At 40.2% G+C, this 17,036-nt stretch overlaps 1 protein-coding gene across 9 annotated transcripts in view; it reads left to right on the top strand.

The window, feature by feature from the left end:
- Positions 1-16,772, top strand: part of prkd3 (protein kinase D3) — a 388,805-nt gene extending 372,033 nt beyond the window's left edge. For all 9 annotated transcript variants that reach the window (XM_059648663.1, XM_059648665.1, XM_059648664.1 and 6 more), the window contains 6 exons: positions 83-189; positions 2,229-2,390; positions 7,939-8,037; positions 11,052-11,319; positions 12,897-12,982; positions 13,682-16,772. In XM_059648663.1, the coding sequence (XP_059504646.1) occupies positions 83-189; positions 2,229-2,390; positions 7,939-8,037; positions 11,052-11,319; positions 12,897-12,982; positions 13,682-13,855 (896 nt within the window). In that variant the 3' untranslated portion in view covers positions 13,856-16,772. The remainder of the gene's footprint in view (positions 1-82; positions 190-2,228; positions 2,391-7,938; positions 8,038-11,051; positions 11,320-12,896; positions 12,983-13,681) is intronic.
- The last annotated feature ends 264 nt before the right edge of the window (positions 16,773-17,036 follow it).

Consider the following 17,036-nt stretch of genomic DNA (forward strand, 5'->3'; position numbering starts at 1 on the left):
TCTACCATAATTTGTTTTGGTGGGCTGGGGATTGAGAGATGTCTTCTAAGTACAGAGGTTGTGTTGTATTTTATATATATAGGAAAGCACAGGAAGACTGGAAGGGATATGGCAATCAAAGTGATTGACAAGATGAGATTTCCCACAAAGCAAGAAAGCCAGCTTCGCAATGAGGTAGCCATTCTTCAGGTAGGAAAAGCAAAAACTGGTGCAACTTTCTGAACGAGGTGAATGACAGTTGTTTGCTTTGTAAAATGTTTCAGTGGTTTAGTAGTTTCAAAGAAGGTTAGCATTTACTGAGACCTATTTTTATTGTTAACACCTTTGCTTGAATAGTTCAACAGATTACAACACTGAGTTTGCAACTTTACTCAGATCAATAGAATGCAAATTATCTGTTGCCATAGAGGCCATTATTGAAAAGCAGTCAAAAATACATGGTGTACTACATTACATCATTTGGTTTTATGATAATGGATCCAAGATTGTCAGTTTCAATAAAAAGATATTCATAGCATCCTACAGCATGGAAACAGATCCTTTGATACAACTCATCTATGCCCATCAGACATCCCAATCTGACCTAGCACCGTTTGTCAGCATTTGGCCCAGATCCTCTCAACCCTTCCTATTTATATACCCATCCAGAAGCCTTTAAAATGTTGTAATTATATCACCTCCACCACTTCCTCTGGCAGCTCATTCCATACATACACCACCCTTTGCATGAAAAACCTATCCTTCAGGTCCTTTTTAAATCCTTTCCCTCTCTCCATAAAGTTATATCCTCTAGTTCTGGATTCCCACATCCTAGGAAAAAGACCTTGGCTAACACATGTTGTGGAGAAATGAAAATAGGGTTCCACTTGAGATTCCATATGTAGCAAGTTCCCCGATCCCTTGCAGTGACAATATGGGAAATTAATGATACTGAAACTAACCTCGTGTACAGTATCGTGGGCCAAAGGACCTGTTCTGTGCTGTGCTCTTCTATGTTCTAACATTTTTATGGTCTCCATCAATCTCATGATTTTGTTAACCTCCATAAGGGCACTCCTTAGTCTCTGATACTCCAGGGAAAAAGGCTCCGGCCTGTTCAGCCTGTTCCTCGAGCTCAAACCCTCCATGCCCAGCAACATCCTTGTAAATCTTTTCTGCACCCTTCCAAGTTTAACAACATCCTTCCAAGAGAAGGGTGACCAGAATTGTATGCAGTATTCCAAAATTGGCTTCACTAATGTACTGTGTAGCCACAACATGACATCTCAGTCCTATACTCAGTGTTATGACCAATGAGGTAAGTGTGCCAAATTCTGCCTTCACCACTCTCTACCTGCAACTTTTAAAGAGTTACATTTGGCAAAATACTATTCATCTGGTATTGTAATGTTTCAAATTTGATTGCCTTGACTAGAGCAAATTTTGTTACAATGCATTTTTTTTTCTAGTATTTTAAACGGATTGGATGAATACATAATTTTGCAAGTGAACTGCAGTTTAGTATGGTGATCTATTTTGTGAATGTACATGAAAAATAAAAGTTTATATTAAGATTTTAATGAGTATATGGTTCAATTTTATATGTCTTTCTTTGAGTTATCTTGCAAGATGAGCTCGCATATGAACCGGTTCTGGGTTTATATGATGTGCACCAACCACCCCCACCCCCGCAATCGCCCCCGCTCCATCTAACATCCACTTCCCACACTCCAACCCCCAATGGAAAAATACATTATCTCCAGTAGCTGATACCAGATTATGAGTTGTGGCCACAAACCCACATCTTACTTGCTGTGGTAAGATGTCTTAGTTGGCAAATGCACTGTTATGACAGTACACTGCATGTACAGACCTTATCTTCTCCCTCCCTCCTCCAGTTTTCTGCCTCCTTGTTATAACAGTGCTGAGTCATGCTGAGATGTTGTTTCACAAGGGAGGTGGACGGTTTAGAACAGCAGGTTAGAACATTACCCCATGGTTTAGATGTAGGCCGTAAAGCACCATCGCTCATGTGTACCTAAGACAACTACACATGTAGGGCTATATATGGCCTAAATAGAGCAATGTGAACAAACAGTGCAACTCCATGTTGCCACCTTTAACTGCCAAACTAAAGTTTGCTTTATTGTAACAGTATTCATAAACAAACCTATTATGGAACTGAATGAATTGTTTGATGAGTATCACTTTATATCTTTTTAAAAATAAGAAATCTTTTTCATTCATAGAACCTTCATCATCCTGGAATTGTAAATCTTGAGTGCATGTTTGAAACTCCTGAAAGAGTCTTCGTCGTCATGGAAAAACTCCACGGAGACATGTTGGAAATGATTCTGTCCAGTGAGAAAAGTCGGCTTCCAGAGCGTGTCACCAAATTTTTAGTCACGCAGGTAATTTGTGGTTCATTCTTTTACCTCATCCTCATGCAAACCACAATCTCCAAAAGCTGAAAGTCTTCAGAGAAAGCATCAATTTCATCCGACTTCATATCAAATGCCTGCCATTTTACAATTCCTGTTTCAAAAGTTAATATTAATTAATAAGTTATGAATCAACCCTTTGAGTACTGTAAGTTAATAGCAGTTTTTTTTCCCTACTCATTTGCGGGATGTAGGTGTCACTGGTTGCACAGCATTTCTTGCCCATCCCTAGCTACCCTTGAGAAGCTGGTTGTGAGCTGCCTTCTCAAATCCTTGCAGTCCACCTTGTGTAGGTTGACCCAAAATGCCATTAGGCAGGGAATTCCAGGAGTTTGACCCAGCAATGGTGAAGGAACGGCGGTACATTTCCAAGCCAGGATGGTGTGCAGCTTGGAGGGGAACTCGGAGGTGGTGATGTTCCCATATGTCGCCTGTCCTTGTCCTTCTAGATGGAAGTGGTCATTGGTCTGGAAATTGCTGTCTCAGGATCGTTGGTGAATTTACACAGTGCATCTTGTAGGTAGTACACACTGCTGTTGCTGAGCGTGGAGGAAGTGGATGCAGTACCAGTCAAGCAGGCTGCTTTGTCCTGGATGGTGTCAAGCTTCTTGAATGTTGTTGGGGCTGCACTCATCCAGGCAAGTGGGGAGTATTCCATCACACTCCTGGCTTGTGCCTTGTAGATGGTGGACAGGCTTTGAGGAGTCAGGAGGTGAGTTACTCGCTGCAGTATTCCCAGATTCTGGCCTGCTCTTGTAGCCACTGTGTTTATGATGTGAGTCCAGCTGAATTTCTGGTCAATAATAATATCCAGGATGTTGATAGTGAGGATGATGTTAATGCCATCGAATGTCAAGGGGTGGTGGTTAGATTGTCTCTTATTGGTGATGGTCATAGCCTGGCATGTGTGTGGCACAAATGTCACTTGCCACTTGTCAACCCTGGATGTTGTCCAGACCTGGTTGCATTTGAACCCAAACTGCTTCAGTGTCTGAGGAGTCATGAATGGTGCTGAATATTGTACAATCGTCGGCGAACATCCCCACTTCTGACCTTATGATGGAGGAAATGTCATTGATGAAGCAGCTGAAGATGATTGGGGCGAGGACGCTACCCTGAGGAGCTCCTACGGAGATGTCCTGGAGCTGAGATGATTGACTTCCAACTGCTACGATCATCTTCCTATGTGTCAACTATTACTCCAACCACTGGAGATTTTGACCCCTGATACCCATTGATTCCAGTTTTGCTGGGGCTCCTTGATGCCACACTGAGTTGAATCAGCCTTAATATCAAGGGCTGCCACTGTCACCTCACCTCTGCAATTCAGCTCCCTTGACCATGTTTGAACCAAGGCTGTAATGAGGTCAGGAGCTGAGTAGTTCTGGTGGAACCCAAACTGGGTATCGCTGAGCAGGCTATTGCTGAGTAAGTGCTGTTTGATAGCACTGTTTATGACACTTTCTTCAATTTACTGATGATTGAGAGTAGACTGATGGGGAGGAAATTGGCTGGGTTGGATTTGTCCTGCTTTTTGTGCACAGGGCATACATGAGCAATTTTCCACATTGCTGGGTACATACCAGTGTTGTAACTGTACAGGAACGGCTTGGCTAGGGGTGCGGCAAGTTCTGGAGCACGAGTCTTCAGTGCTATTGCTAGATTGTTGTCAGGGGTTCCAACCATTTCTTGATAACATGCAGTAAATCGAAGACCGGTGTCAGTAATGCTGGGGACAACTGGAGGAGGCGGAGATGGATCATCCACTCAGCATTTCTGGCTGAAGATTGCTGCGAATGCTTCAGCCTTATCTTTTGCACTGATGTGCTGGGTTCTTCCATCATTGAGGATGGGGATATTTGTGGAGCCTCCTCCTTCAGTGAGTTGTTTAATTGTCCGTCACCATTCACGACAGGATGTGGCAGGACTGCAGAGCTTAGATTTGATCTGTTCATTGTGGGATCACTTAGCTCAGTCTATCACTTGCTGCTTTTGCTGTTTGGCATGCAAGTAGTCCTGTTTAGTGGTTTCACCAGGTTGATATCTCATCTTCAGGTATGCCTGGTGCTGCTCTTGGTATACTGTTTGACATATACTATAAATGATCATTTGAAAAATCACGAAAATAAATCCATTCTGTCTTGTATGGAATTCATTGTGTGAACTTCTACGCTTTCAGGACATGGAAACATAAATGGCTGATGCCTGCAAACAACTTCTTTGAAAACAAATATATCTGTACACTGGTAGAATTGTTATTTTCAAACTAGAACAAAATATTCACTGCTATGTAAAATTGAAGTTTCTTGAAATCTCAGTGGTCATCTGGAGTGCAGATCATTGTTAATGGAGGAGAATCTGGGCAGCACATACCCAACATATTGATGTTCATTGCAAGGTAGTATGGCAGGAGCAACACTAGACATACCTAAAACACGATGCCTCAACCTTGTCAACATAGGACTAAGCACATGACAATTTTTTCATTTTTGCTTGTGGGACATAGACATTGCTGGCTCTCATCCATTGTTGCTGTTGAAAAGATGCTCCTAAGTTGCGTTCTTGAACAGCTGCAGTCCATGTGCTGTTCATAGACTCACAATGTTGTCAAGGAAAGCGTTCCAGGATCTGATCCAGTGACATTGAAGGATCTCTATTTTCATGTCAGGTTGGAGACTGGGCTGCAGAGATTCTTGCTGGTATTTCTACGTATCTACTACCCTTGCAATCTACAATTAGTCGTGGGTTTAGAAGGTACTACTGCATCTTGTAGATGATACATACTGCTGCTGCTGAGCTCCAGTGATGAGTGGATGCTTGTGGATGTGGTGCCAATCAAATGGACTGCTTAGTCCCGAATGGCATCAAATTCTTGAATGTTGTTGGAGATACACTCAACCAGGCAAATTGGGAGCATCTCATCATGCTTCTGACTTGTCCCATGTAGATGATGGCCAGGCTTTGGGGAAAAAGGAGGTAAGCTTCTCACTGTAGGATTTCCTAACCTCTGACCTGCCTTTCTAGCAATTCTACTTAATATGGCAAATATGGTTCTATTTCTGGGCAATGTTAACTCCCAGAATTGTGTTAGTACGGGATTCAGAGATGGTAACGCCATTGAATGTCAATGGTTAGAGTCTGTTGTTTTGGAGATGGTCATTGCCTGGCATTTGTGTGACATCACCCTTATGTACCACGATTGTTACTTGGCTCGCGAAAGGAAAGTAGGTGGTAATCAGCAGGTGCTTTCCTTGCCCTTGCTTTACCCAATGCTGTGAAACATCATGGGTTCCACAGTCAATGGTGAAGACTCCTAACACAACTCCCTCCCAACTATGCCACCATCTCTGCTCAGTGTGTCCTGTTGGTGGTGCAGGACATACCCAGGAATGGTGATAGTGTTATCTGGGACCGTGTGAGTAAAGTACAACCCATGAGTATGATAATGTAAGGCTATTGCTTAACTAGTCTATAAGACTGGTCTCCCAATTTTGGCACAAGCACCAACAAGAGGACTTCGCAGGGTCAATGGGACTATGTTTGCTGTTGTAGTTTCCAGTCCCTTAGCCAATGACAGGTGATCGTCTGATTTTGTTTGTTTTTCCCCTTCCTGTTATTTGATAATTTGTCTAAATGACTTGCCATTTCAGATGGCAGTTAAAGGTCAGCCATTTGCTAGTATAGTCTGTAGTTGCATTGCTGTTTCCTTCCCTAAAGGAGTCACTATTGAACCACTTGGGATTTTACAATGACCTAAATCATTTGACTTTTAATTCTAGATTCTTATTGAATTCAAATTCCACCATCTGGCTTTGTTAGTCGTGAACCTGGATGCCGAGAACATGACATGTGTTTCTGGATTTCTGGTCGGGTGAAAATACCCCTCGCCAGTTGCCCCCTCTTGCATGCCACACAGAAGCAGTATGTGTCGACAGGGCCAAGTGAGCCACAACTGACGGATTGGATCAAAACTCTGCAGTCCTGCTGCATCCAGTCATAAATAATTGTAGCCAGTTAAACAGGTGGCCAGTGGAGGATGAGGTTCCACAAATATTGTGTGTCCTTAATGATGTGAAACCCAGCACATCAATGCAAAGACAAGGCTGAAGCATTTGGAACCGTCATCGGCAAGAATTCATAAGTGGATGATACATTTTGGCCTCCTCCTGAGGTTTCCAGCATTACAGAAATCAATCTTCGGCCGAGTTGATTCACTCCATGTGAGATCAAGAAACAGCTGAAGGCTGGTTGTCCCTATGTATCTACTGCTGTTATCCTTCTGGGTGGTAGAGGTCACATGTTTGGGAGATGCTGTTGGAGAAGCATTGTTGAACTGCTTCAGTAATGACCCTCCCTCCATCATAAAGTCAGAAGTGGGGATCTTTGATTATGTAGTTTTCAGTATGCTTTGTAACTCCTCAGATACTGAAACAGGTCACTGCCTATATACCGTAAAATTTGGATAATATTCAGACACAGGATAATACATACAAGTAATATTTGTGCTACACAAGAATTTAACCATTCTCCTCTTGATATTCAATGGCAGTACCATTGCTGAATTGCCCACTATCAACATCCTAGCAGTTACCATTGACCAGAAGCTGAACTGGGCCAGTCCTCTTCTGTGGATACAAGACAGCTCTTAGGCTGGGAATACTTCAGGATATAATTAACCTCCTGACTCTCCAAAGCAGGCCCATCATCTACAAAACACAAGTCAGAAGTGTAATTGACTTTCCTGATTGTGTACATATTCCACAGCACTCAAAGCTCAACACCATCCAGGACCAAAGTAGCCAGCTTGTTTGTACTCTATCCATTACCTTAAGCATTCCCTTCCTCCACCACTGGCTCTTAACTGGCAGCAGTGTGTACCATCTACAAGATACACTGCAGGAACTCACTAAGACTTTCCCAACAATTTCAAAGCCCCGGACTTCTCTCACCTGGAAGTACAAGTGCAGCAGATACATGGGAACACCATCATCTACAAGTTCCCTTCCAAGCTACACATCATCCTGACTTGCAAGTGTTTGACCTTTCCTTCTCTGTCAGTGGGTTAAAATCTTGGAACTGCCTTCTTAATAGGCCTGTGGGTGTACCTGCATCAGATGGACTGCAGTTTCTAGCCACAACCTTCTCCAGAACAGATGGGCATGGATAATAAATGCTGGCAGAGCCCCAAATGCCTATTTCCCTTGTCAGAATTTTTTTTTAAAAAATGAGGGCACTAAATTGTGTTTTTACTTTTAAAGGAAAGGGAAGAGTACATTAGATTTCCCCTACATACACATGGATAACCACCTACCTAAGGACCTTCCTCCATAAGGCTGTTGAACAGCGCATGAACTACACCAGTTCAAAAACGCAGCTCACCACCACCTTCTCAAATGAAACTAGGGACAGAAAGTAAATGCTGGCCAGTCAGCAATGCTGACATCCCAGAAGTAAATTTAATTTAAAAATCCAGAAGTGTATTTGTTTGAACATCAATTACTGGACTTTTTTTTTAAAGATTCTGGTGGCATTGCGACATTTACACTTTAAGAACATTGTACACTGTGACCTGAAGCCTGAGAATGTACTACTTGCCTCAGCAGATCCTTTCCCTCAGGTGAGTATATGTTTTTTTTAATTTAATCACAAGATATTGGCATTGCTGGTGAGGCAGACTTTAAATATAATTTTAATTACTATACAGAGAGCTAAACAAAGGCACATATGACCTAGCTGTGCAACAGTGCCATTTGTGTCCCCCACTTTATTCTCTATCCTTGACTGAAACATTGTGGCTATCGGTAATAACTCTTTGTGAGTGATTTCTGATTTTTAACCATCCTAGCGCACCTTTGAAACATGACCTGATTTCAATTTAGCACTGACTGCCTTTGAAGCAACATCATATTATAACATCTGTTGACTGCTACAGCAGATATTTCTGTTTCATATTTGCTGAATTTAACTGTATTGGATGGCAAAATGAATGATTAAGCATTTTGTCCTGCATTGATTGATGAATTGGCTATTTTTGTGCCTTTGACAGAAGTTTTGCATAACATTTCTTTCATGTTCTATTTCTATCAAGATTCAGCTGTATAAAATGCTTGCCTTGCATTCCGCATTGTGTAACAAAACGTGATGGTGACGATTTTGGTTTTATCAAATTGCATAACTTCATACATTTTTAACAGTTATTGAGATAAATTTTATGAAGTAGCTACAGGTTTGATTTATGACCTGTAACTGTCTACCAAAAGTTTCTTTGAAGTGACATGATATTTTTTAATAGCTCAAATCTCCCAAGTCTGCCATTCTAGAAGAAGTTTTGTAGTCGTGCTATAATTGTATAATTGCTTGTAGGACTGTGATTTATCACATAATGCAGAGAGCCCAAGTATATGTCCTGATCTCCATTAGATTAGCCAATCTCTTATCAGGTGTTTTTTGGTGTTGGGCTCCACATTCCCAAGTTAAGGATAAAATATCAGAGACAAACTGTTGTTAGTGGTGACTAGCAACTCGCAACTCGTTTTAAGAAGTCCACTGCAGAGAACTTCTTGGACTTCACTGTATTAGCACCCACTGTTAAATATTCTAAAGCACCCGATGTAATTTCGATGGAGTCTGACTATGGGATTGTTAATGTAAGTGAAGCACAGTCAAATTGCTAAGACATCAATGTTGCTCGCATCTATAAGTTTAATCCTGGGCACAGGATCAGTCAATTCAAATCCTCAAGTCCATTCCACTTGTCAGTGAGATCCCTTGCATCCATATTGTTTTAAACCCATTGCCATTAAGATTCTTTATCTCAAATTTAAAATTGTTATTGTGAGAGATAATTCCATACCTACTATTCCTTGTTGAAGGGGAAAAAATCCTAAAAACTTTAAGCATATCACTCCTTAACTTCCTATTTTTCAGGCAATACATGCCTAATTTATGTAATTTCTCATCACAATCTGAGAGCGGCGGTCAGGTTGCTCAGTTGGCTAGACTGGTTTCTGATACAAGTAAAACCAACTGCATGGATTCAATTTCCACACTGGCTGAAGTTACCATAAAAGCCACATCTTCTCAACTTTGCCCCTAGTCTGAGGTGTGGTGACCGCCAGGTTAGACTCGCCATCAGTTGTCTGTCTCTAATGAGGGAACAGCTCTATGGTCCTCTTGGAGCTATGGTAACACTTGAACATACCTCATAATCTAACCATCAGAACCCTAGTAATATCCTAGTAATTACATTGCATGTATTCCAAGACCCATGTATCCAAAGGTGCAGTTTCAGAAGTGCATGCAGTACTCCAGATATTGTAAATGTGGATCAGAACTTCCATCCCATTATATGCTTGCTCCTTAGTTATGATGGCTTACCCACAGTAACATTCGCAAATTTTGCTTTTGTGCCTGAATATTTCATTTTAATCATCTGGCTATATGAATCCCTAATTTTCCTTTCCACCATGTCATCCTTCACTTTTGCTTTTCATCATTTAAAAATAATCTGGTGTATCCTGTTTTTTTTGGCTGAATCTAATAGCTGCACACTTAAGTCCATTCAAACCTATCTGGCATGGTTCTGCCCACTCAATTATTTTTTCAATGTCTTGTAATTTTATGCTCCTTCTATGCTACTGACTATCGTAGAAATATAAAACACAGAACAACGTGTTAAACATATACAAATCTTTGCACATGGTATTTTAACATGCTCTCAAAATTGAGAACCTCAATATATAGAAAACATAAATGGTAAATAAGCAGCAACTGAGATATTACCCAGGATGGGGTTACAATTATGAAGATGGATTTTTCAAGTTTAGAGGTTTGTCACCAGAACTAAAATGTTAAAGTGGGATCCAATAAGGATTATCAAGATTATGAGGAGTAGTGACTAAGTAAAGACAGATCGGTGTTAAGACAGTGAAATCAAGACACAATTTTGGATAGACATGAGGAATTAAAGACTAGAAAAATGTATTTTTTTTTAATTTATGTATTTGCTTGGATTAGAGGAATATTAAAATCTGGGCAGTAACAAGAAAGTGGCATTGGCCTAGCTGTCACATGAAGAAAAACACCATCTCATCACAAGCTAGATTGTTTGTTTGTTTCTGTTGTCTATGGATCTACAAGTAAGCCAACAAACAACCATAATTTTAATCAATAATACTTGTGATTTCAAAATGAACAACTACAAAAAGCTCTTACTTGCACTTGCACTTGTACAGATGTTACTGTGTAATGAGGCGACACTGTGGCTCAGTGTTTAGCTTTGCTGCCTCACAGCGCCCAGGACCCAGATTTGATTCCACCCTTGGGCAACTGTATGGAGTTTGCACATTCTCCCTGTGTCTATGTGGGTTTCCTCCCACAGTCGAAAGATGCGCATGTTAGGTGGATTGGCCGTGCTAAATTGCTCATACTGTTCAGGGATGTGTAAGCGAGGTGGCTTAGCAATGGGAAGTGCAGAGGAGTGGGGTGAGAGGGTTGTTTGGAGAATTGGTGTGCACTCTATGGGTCGAATGGCCTGCTTCCACACTTTGGGGATACTATAAGATTTCATGCCATTCATGATTGACAGCTGAATTTTTAGCTAAATTCTCATCAGCTTTGACTTGTTTTTAGGTAAAGCTCTGTGACTTTGGATTTGCTCGTATTATTGGTGAGAAATCATTCCGACGATCTGTGGTGGGAACCCCAGCCTACCTAGCACCTGAAGTCCTCCGGAGCAAAGGCTACAACCGGTCACTTGATATGTGGTCAGTGGGGGTTATAATCTATGTAAGCCTCAGTGGCACTTTCCCATTCAATGAAGATGAAGATATTAATGACCAGATTCAAAATGCAGCATTCATGTATCCACCAAATCCATGGAAAGAAACCTCTAGCGAAGGTAGGAGAAAAATCAAACAATTCTAACCTTCCTAATTAATACATAAAGCTTATGCTTGATTATAGTATAGCCATTCATTGCTGATAATGCCATGAGCATTTTCCTGCATCAGAATGCGAAATTGAATTACATACAGATTTCTTGAAAGGGACCGCACTCGGTAAGATGTTAATAATTGTCTGACCACGATTGTTATGTTGTTCTTCAAATCGCCTATTTATCTTTATAAACTCATCCTCACCTCAAGTCAACCACTGATGATAACACTATCACCATGGAAGAGCTTCCATATCTACACTGATAACTACTTGTATCTATCTGTCACTTCATTTGTCCCCTCCATTGCTTTTTAGCTGGCAGGCTGCTTATCTGACATCTAGCCTTGAATGAGTCTTCGCATCCTCCCCCAGTTAAGTATTGGGAAGTCGAAAGACATGATCATTTGTTTGAATGGTGGTGCTGGCTCGAAGGGCCAAATGGCCTACTCCAGCACCCATTGTCTATTGTCTATTATCATCTCCCATTTCCATCCTTCCCATACTCGCTGCCATTATTGTCTCCTGGTCAACAATATTTAACCCCTTCATGGCTTCATCTCTCATTGTCTCTGACTTCTTGCCACATCATAATTCCAAGCAGGAATTCTGTTCCTTTGGCTTTAGATTTTTGCACGAGTTGGCTACCAGTTTTAGCTATGGGCAACAGCAATTGCATACTTCTGTGGAACAGTGAGTGTTCCACATTTGTACAAAGAATTTAAGGATCTAGGTTAAAAAAATTAGCCATCAAGATCGCAAATGTAGTAACTTCAGAATGCTTCCAGTATCATGTGAAAGTGAACACAGAAATAGAAGGGTAAGGGAGATGAATGCATGCCTGTCAAGATAATTCAGGACGGAGAGCTTTAGATTCCTGGGTCCCTCGGACCGGCTGTGGAGAAGATCATACCTGGCTCAAGTGGATGGTTTGCGCGTGAATAGAGTTCATACAGTTCTTTGTGGGGTGTTTTCTCTTATTTTTGAGAGGGCTTTAAACCAACTCAATAGAGGCATGGGAATATTAGAGGAGAACATAGGTTTCACAAATCACATGGAAGGACAAATACACTAGAATAGAGTAGCAAGTCAATAGGTGAAGTTGCAGTAAGGGAGAATACAGTGAAGTCTGAATTTGGATTACTCTATGTATGTGAATACCTGGAGTACTGTAAATAAGATGGGGAAATAACTAGCACAGATTGTCATGTGGTGATAACTGAACCTGGCTCAAGGAAGGGCAGCATTGGTTATTGAATATTCATGGATGCAAACTGTTCAGAAGAGATCAGAAAGTGGGAGGGATGGCAATATTGTTTTAACGAGAATGTTGGAGAAAGAGGATGGTTGCAGACGGTCTCAGGCTAAATTGGATGCCAGGTCTAAGGCACTCCCAAGACACTCCATGAGCTTATTATCTATACTACTTTTGCCAATCTGATTTATTCAATCTTTCTGTACATTAACCATGTGCTCTTGTTTTCATCTTTTGCGTATTTGTTCGTAGATTACTAATTCAATGTGTTTTGCCCCTTTTTGTAGCCATTGATCTAATTAACAACCTGTTACAAGTAAAGATGAGGAAACGCTACAGTGTGGACAAATCACTCAGTCATCCTTGGCTACAGGCAAGTTGGATGTTGCATGATTTACAATACTTATTCTGGTTATGTAAGGCATTAATGTAATGTAATTTGTATTCCGGTTTTGAACTCCAGCTTGTTGCATAAATCAAAATGGTCATTTCTGATGCTATAAATAGTAAAAAGAGAAGGATTTTTGTTATTTTAAAGGATCAGCAAACCTTCGTGATTCACCCAGACAGAGTTTGAATTTTACTGCAAGTGTCTTAAGTTGTTTTTGATGCCAAGGTCAAAGCTGTAAGAAATGCAAATGTTGTCTGTCATCCTTTTCTAAACTAATTAATCGTTTCAAAATGATATTAACCAGATCATCTTTCATACTATGCCATTGATTCCAATTCTGATGTAGTGAAGTCTTTAAATTCTGACTTATACAAGAAACATGTTGCTCTGAATAATCCATACATTGCGGTTATGATAGATGTATCTGACACTTGGTATATGTTTATGGAACTTTGGAAGTGATTATATCTTGAATAATTGAATTGTACATGGTTCGTATTACTCACTCTTGAATAAAGAGAATAACATATTCACATTATGTTTCATTAATGATACGTTTCGCCCAGAATAGATTGTTGTACCTAAACTAAACCTGTAAATTTGCCCTTTTTTTGCCCCTTCGTATTTTTGTGTTATGCTGTAAATCAAGATTGAAATATTCTGTTGCCTATGCATTTACAGGATTATCAAACATGGCTAGATCTCCGAGAGTTTGAGACCAGGAAAGGAGAGCGTTACATCACACATGAAAGTGATGATGCAAGATGGGAGGAATATTCCCTGGAACACAATCTCCAATACCCTAAACACTTCATCATGGCACCGAATTTGGACGATATGGAGGAAGATCCTTAATATATCAAACTGAACAAACTGCCATGACTGATTAACATCACGACTGTGTTGTGGAAATGTACGCCACTGGGGTAAAGGAAGCCAAGACTTGTTGCTGCTTGACGTACAGCACAGCCAAAGTGGATTAGATAGTGCCCAGCTCTTTACATCAGTCCATGTGACAATAAAGAGGAATGATGTAAATGAAGACTGTGGAAACCTGTAGCATATTTCAGTTACACAGGTGCAGACTTGGTGACTGGTGTATGTGGACAAAGAGGACAAATGAATGCTGTGAGCTTTAGATTTTAAACCAAACATTCCTTTTCTAGTATTTAGCTGGTTTAATACTATTCACCCAAGTACCTCTCTGGTAACTAGTCACTTTGTACCAAGCCATAAATGTATTTGTTTACTAAATGCAAAGCTAGATCAGACAATCTCTTTTTTTGTAAGTGTTTTATTTTTAAGAGGTAGAAAGTTACTGCGAAAAATTGTCCTTTGCAGGACAAGGGCTATTGCTTGGACCAAATTCAGTTTAAATAAGGATCTCTGCTTACTAAGGTTGGTTGGCACTTTCAGAGTTGATCATCAGTTTGTTCCATTTTGTATACACGATTGAGAAAGTATTACCATATGAAGGGTCTCTTAAGAAATGGCATTATCACTTTCATTGATTACATTGTGAAGTTGATGTCATTAAGTTACCAAACCTTTCTTGTGTGTAAGTCTTATAAGATAATATAAAGCTATAGCATCTCTTTCCTAATGCTGAGTATAACATTGGCAGACCAATATCTCCAGTAGTCGCTCAGTTGCTGATCCATTTGTATTATGGTTCAAAATATAGCAGTCAGTGTTACAATGAAATGATATTGATTGGATTAGAATGAAGAAATGGTGCTAAAGGAAGAATACTGGAGTCCTAAAATCCACCTACATCCAGAACCCATGATACCAGATTAAGCTATAAATTCTAGAGTGGAACAACGACGCAGCCAGAGGGAACACAGTTTCTGGGATTTAGTTGGAAACACATACTATATTGCCCTCTTGCCACTAGAAGGCACTGTGGAGACATTTTTCTTTGAAGGTGCGAAGAAGTCCACTCATTTAACTCCCAGTGGTGTCTAGTACTGTTGTAAACAACATAGATTTGTCTTGTCATCTGTCTGTGTGATAGCAGAAGGACAAATCCCATCTGTGCGAAGCCCATTGTTTTCATTTTTTAACTGTTTTAAGATGCAGCAGGTCCGTGTTCCGCAAGTTGACAATGAATCACTGTTTTGTCAGCTGCTATCCATCGGATTACTGGCAGCAAGAAGTGAATAAGTGATATTCTGTGCCTGCATCTGAACAATCAAATGAAGATCTTTATCACATCATTCCAACCAGAGAGCAGTATTAATGGACATAGAAGCAAAGAAAAAATAGTTGAATGGCCTTGTTATTTATGATACCAAGAAGGTACACATTGGCATTACAGACAAAAGCCATGACAGCACCTGGATATGATGATTCTTGCCTCTAGTTATTTGCTTCCTTATGGTTGAGGCAGTGTAATTTTTTAGTAGTTGACGCTTTTGACTTCAAACTTCACATAAGAGCAGTTTGTCTCTGAACTGGTGGGAAATGGTAGGGCTGGTGTGATGGGTGTGGGCAGGGAAAGTTTTGCTGTTGTCCTGCTTCTCAAGCTGTTTTATTAAGAGGAGTTTTACATGAAATGTGTATTTTTAAAACTATATATAGATGGAGTCTATGGCACAGCCTTTTTAAAAAAAAACTGTCAGTTCAAACACTTGAGAAATTTCACAGGCTGAAATGCATAACTTGAAGATAGGCTATACAATTTGAAAGAAAACATGAAAGTGAGTGATCTCCCCCTCACACAAGCTTGTGCTTATTTCCTTACTATATGCAGTCTGATGTACATAAGTGTCTAATTGACATTAAATAGTCCACTCGTACATGTTTTTATTCAAAAATACTTTATATTTCCCTCCTGAAGTTGGAAAGCAATTTTTGTACATCATGTAATTAAAATTCAACAGTTTGTTTTTAACCAGATGTGTCCCTTTGATAAAATAAATATCACAGCATACAACAGCAATATTTTAAGGATTAGAGATTATAGTTGAAAAATGAAAGATTGAACAGTATGTTGATTGATGTGCACTCCTATTATAAACAGCAATCATCTACCATTTTTCAATATTGGCAGGCCTAAAGATTGGTGATCTAAAGCTCATTTTGTCCCCCAACAACACAGACCTGTTGGCAACTAAACCTTTAGTTGTTTAGTATCAGTACTGTAGCTGTGAGGTTCAACCAAATCACAGGTAGTATCAACTAGACTTGGGCAAGTATCTGGCTATATGAGCAGCCTCCCATTCACATAAGGCTGAACTGCAGCCACTTCCATGCGTCGTTTTGTTCCACCACTGGAGACTAATGAATGGATTTGAAAAGTAGAATTTCTCCAGTAACCATTTCTAGCAGGGTGTATTCATAGCTTCACCATGTCCATTGCAAAGTGTGCCTTGAAGCTGAGTTTTCTTTTGTTTGGGAGAGAGAAGTACCCCATGTTGCCCAAGTTGATGCATGCAAGTACTTGCATGATATATGTTGATGTTTGCATGAACCTCAAATAGTGCAGCATCAGGAGAAATCCAGTTTCTCAGTAATAAAGAGCGTTTGCTACAGTATTGTTGCAATTCACATTTTCGACCTCTGATTGTATTTTTTTATCCACCAAAAGGCCCAGCTTATTGGATGCATGTAAATCTGAGAACACGGTGAATTGCTTTCAATATTAACATTACTTTCAAATAAAAGCCAAAAGAACTGCGGATGCTGTAAATCAGGAACAAAAACAAATTTGCTGGAAAAGCTCAGCAGGCCTGGCAGTATCTGTGAAGGAGAAAACAGAGTTAACGTTTCGGGTCCAGCAACCCTTCTTCAGAACAGTTCTGAGGAAGGGTCACCGGACCCAAAACATTAACGCTGTTTTCTCCTTCACAGTTGTTGCCAGACCTGCTGAGCTTTTCCAGCAACTTTGTTATTTGTTATTTTCAAAATTTTTCATTGCCCTATCCCATTCTATTTGAGAAATCTTCTCCAACCTTTAATCCCAATCTGCAGCCTCAACTTCTTTGATGTCAATCGTAAATTCTGGATTTACTGTATCATCAGAGATGGTATT

The sequence above is a fragment of the Stegostoma tigrinum genome, chromosome 9 (genome assembly GCF_030684315.1).
Source record: "Stegostoma tigrinum isolate sSteTig4 chromosome 9, sSteTig4.hap1, whole genome shotgun sequence".
Taxonomy (NCBI): Eukaryota; Metazoa; Chordata; class Chondrichthyes; order Orectolobiformes; family Stegostomatidae; genus Stegostoma; species Stegostoma tigrinum.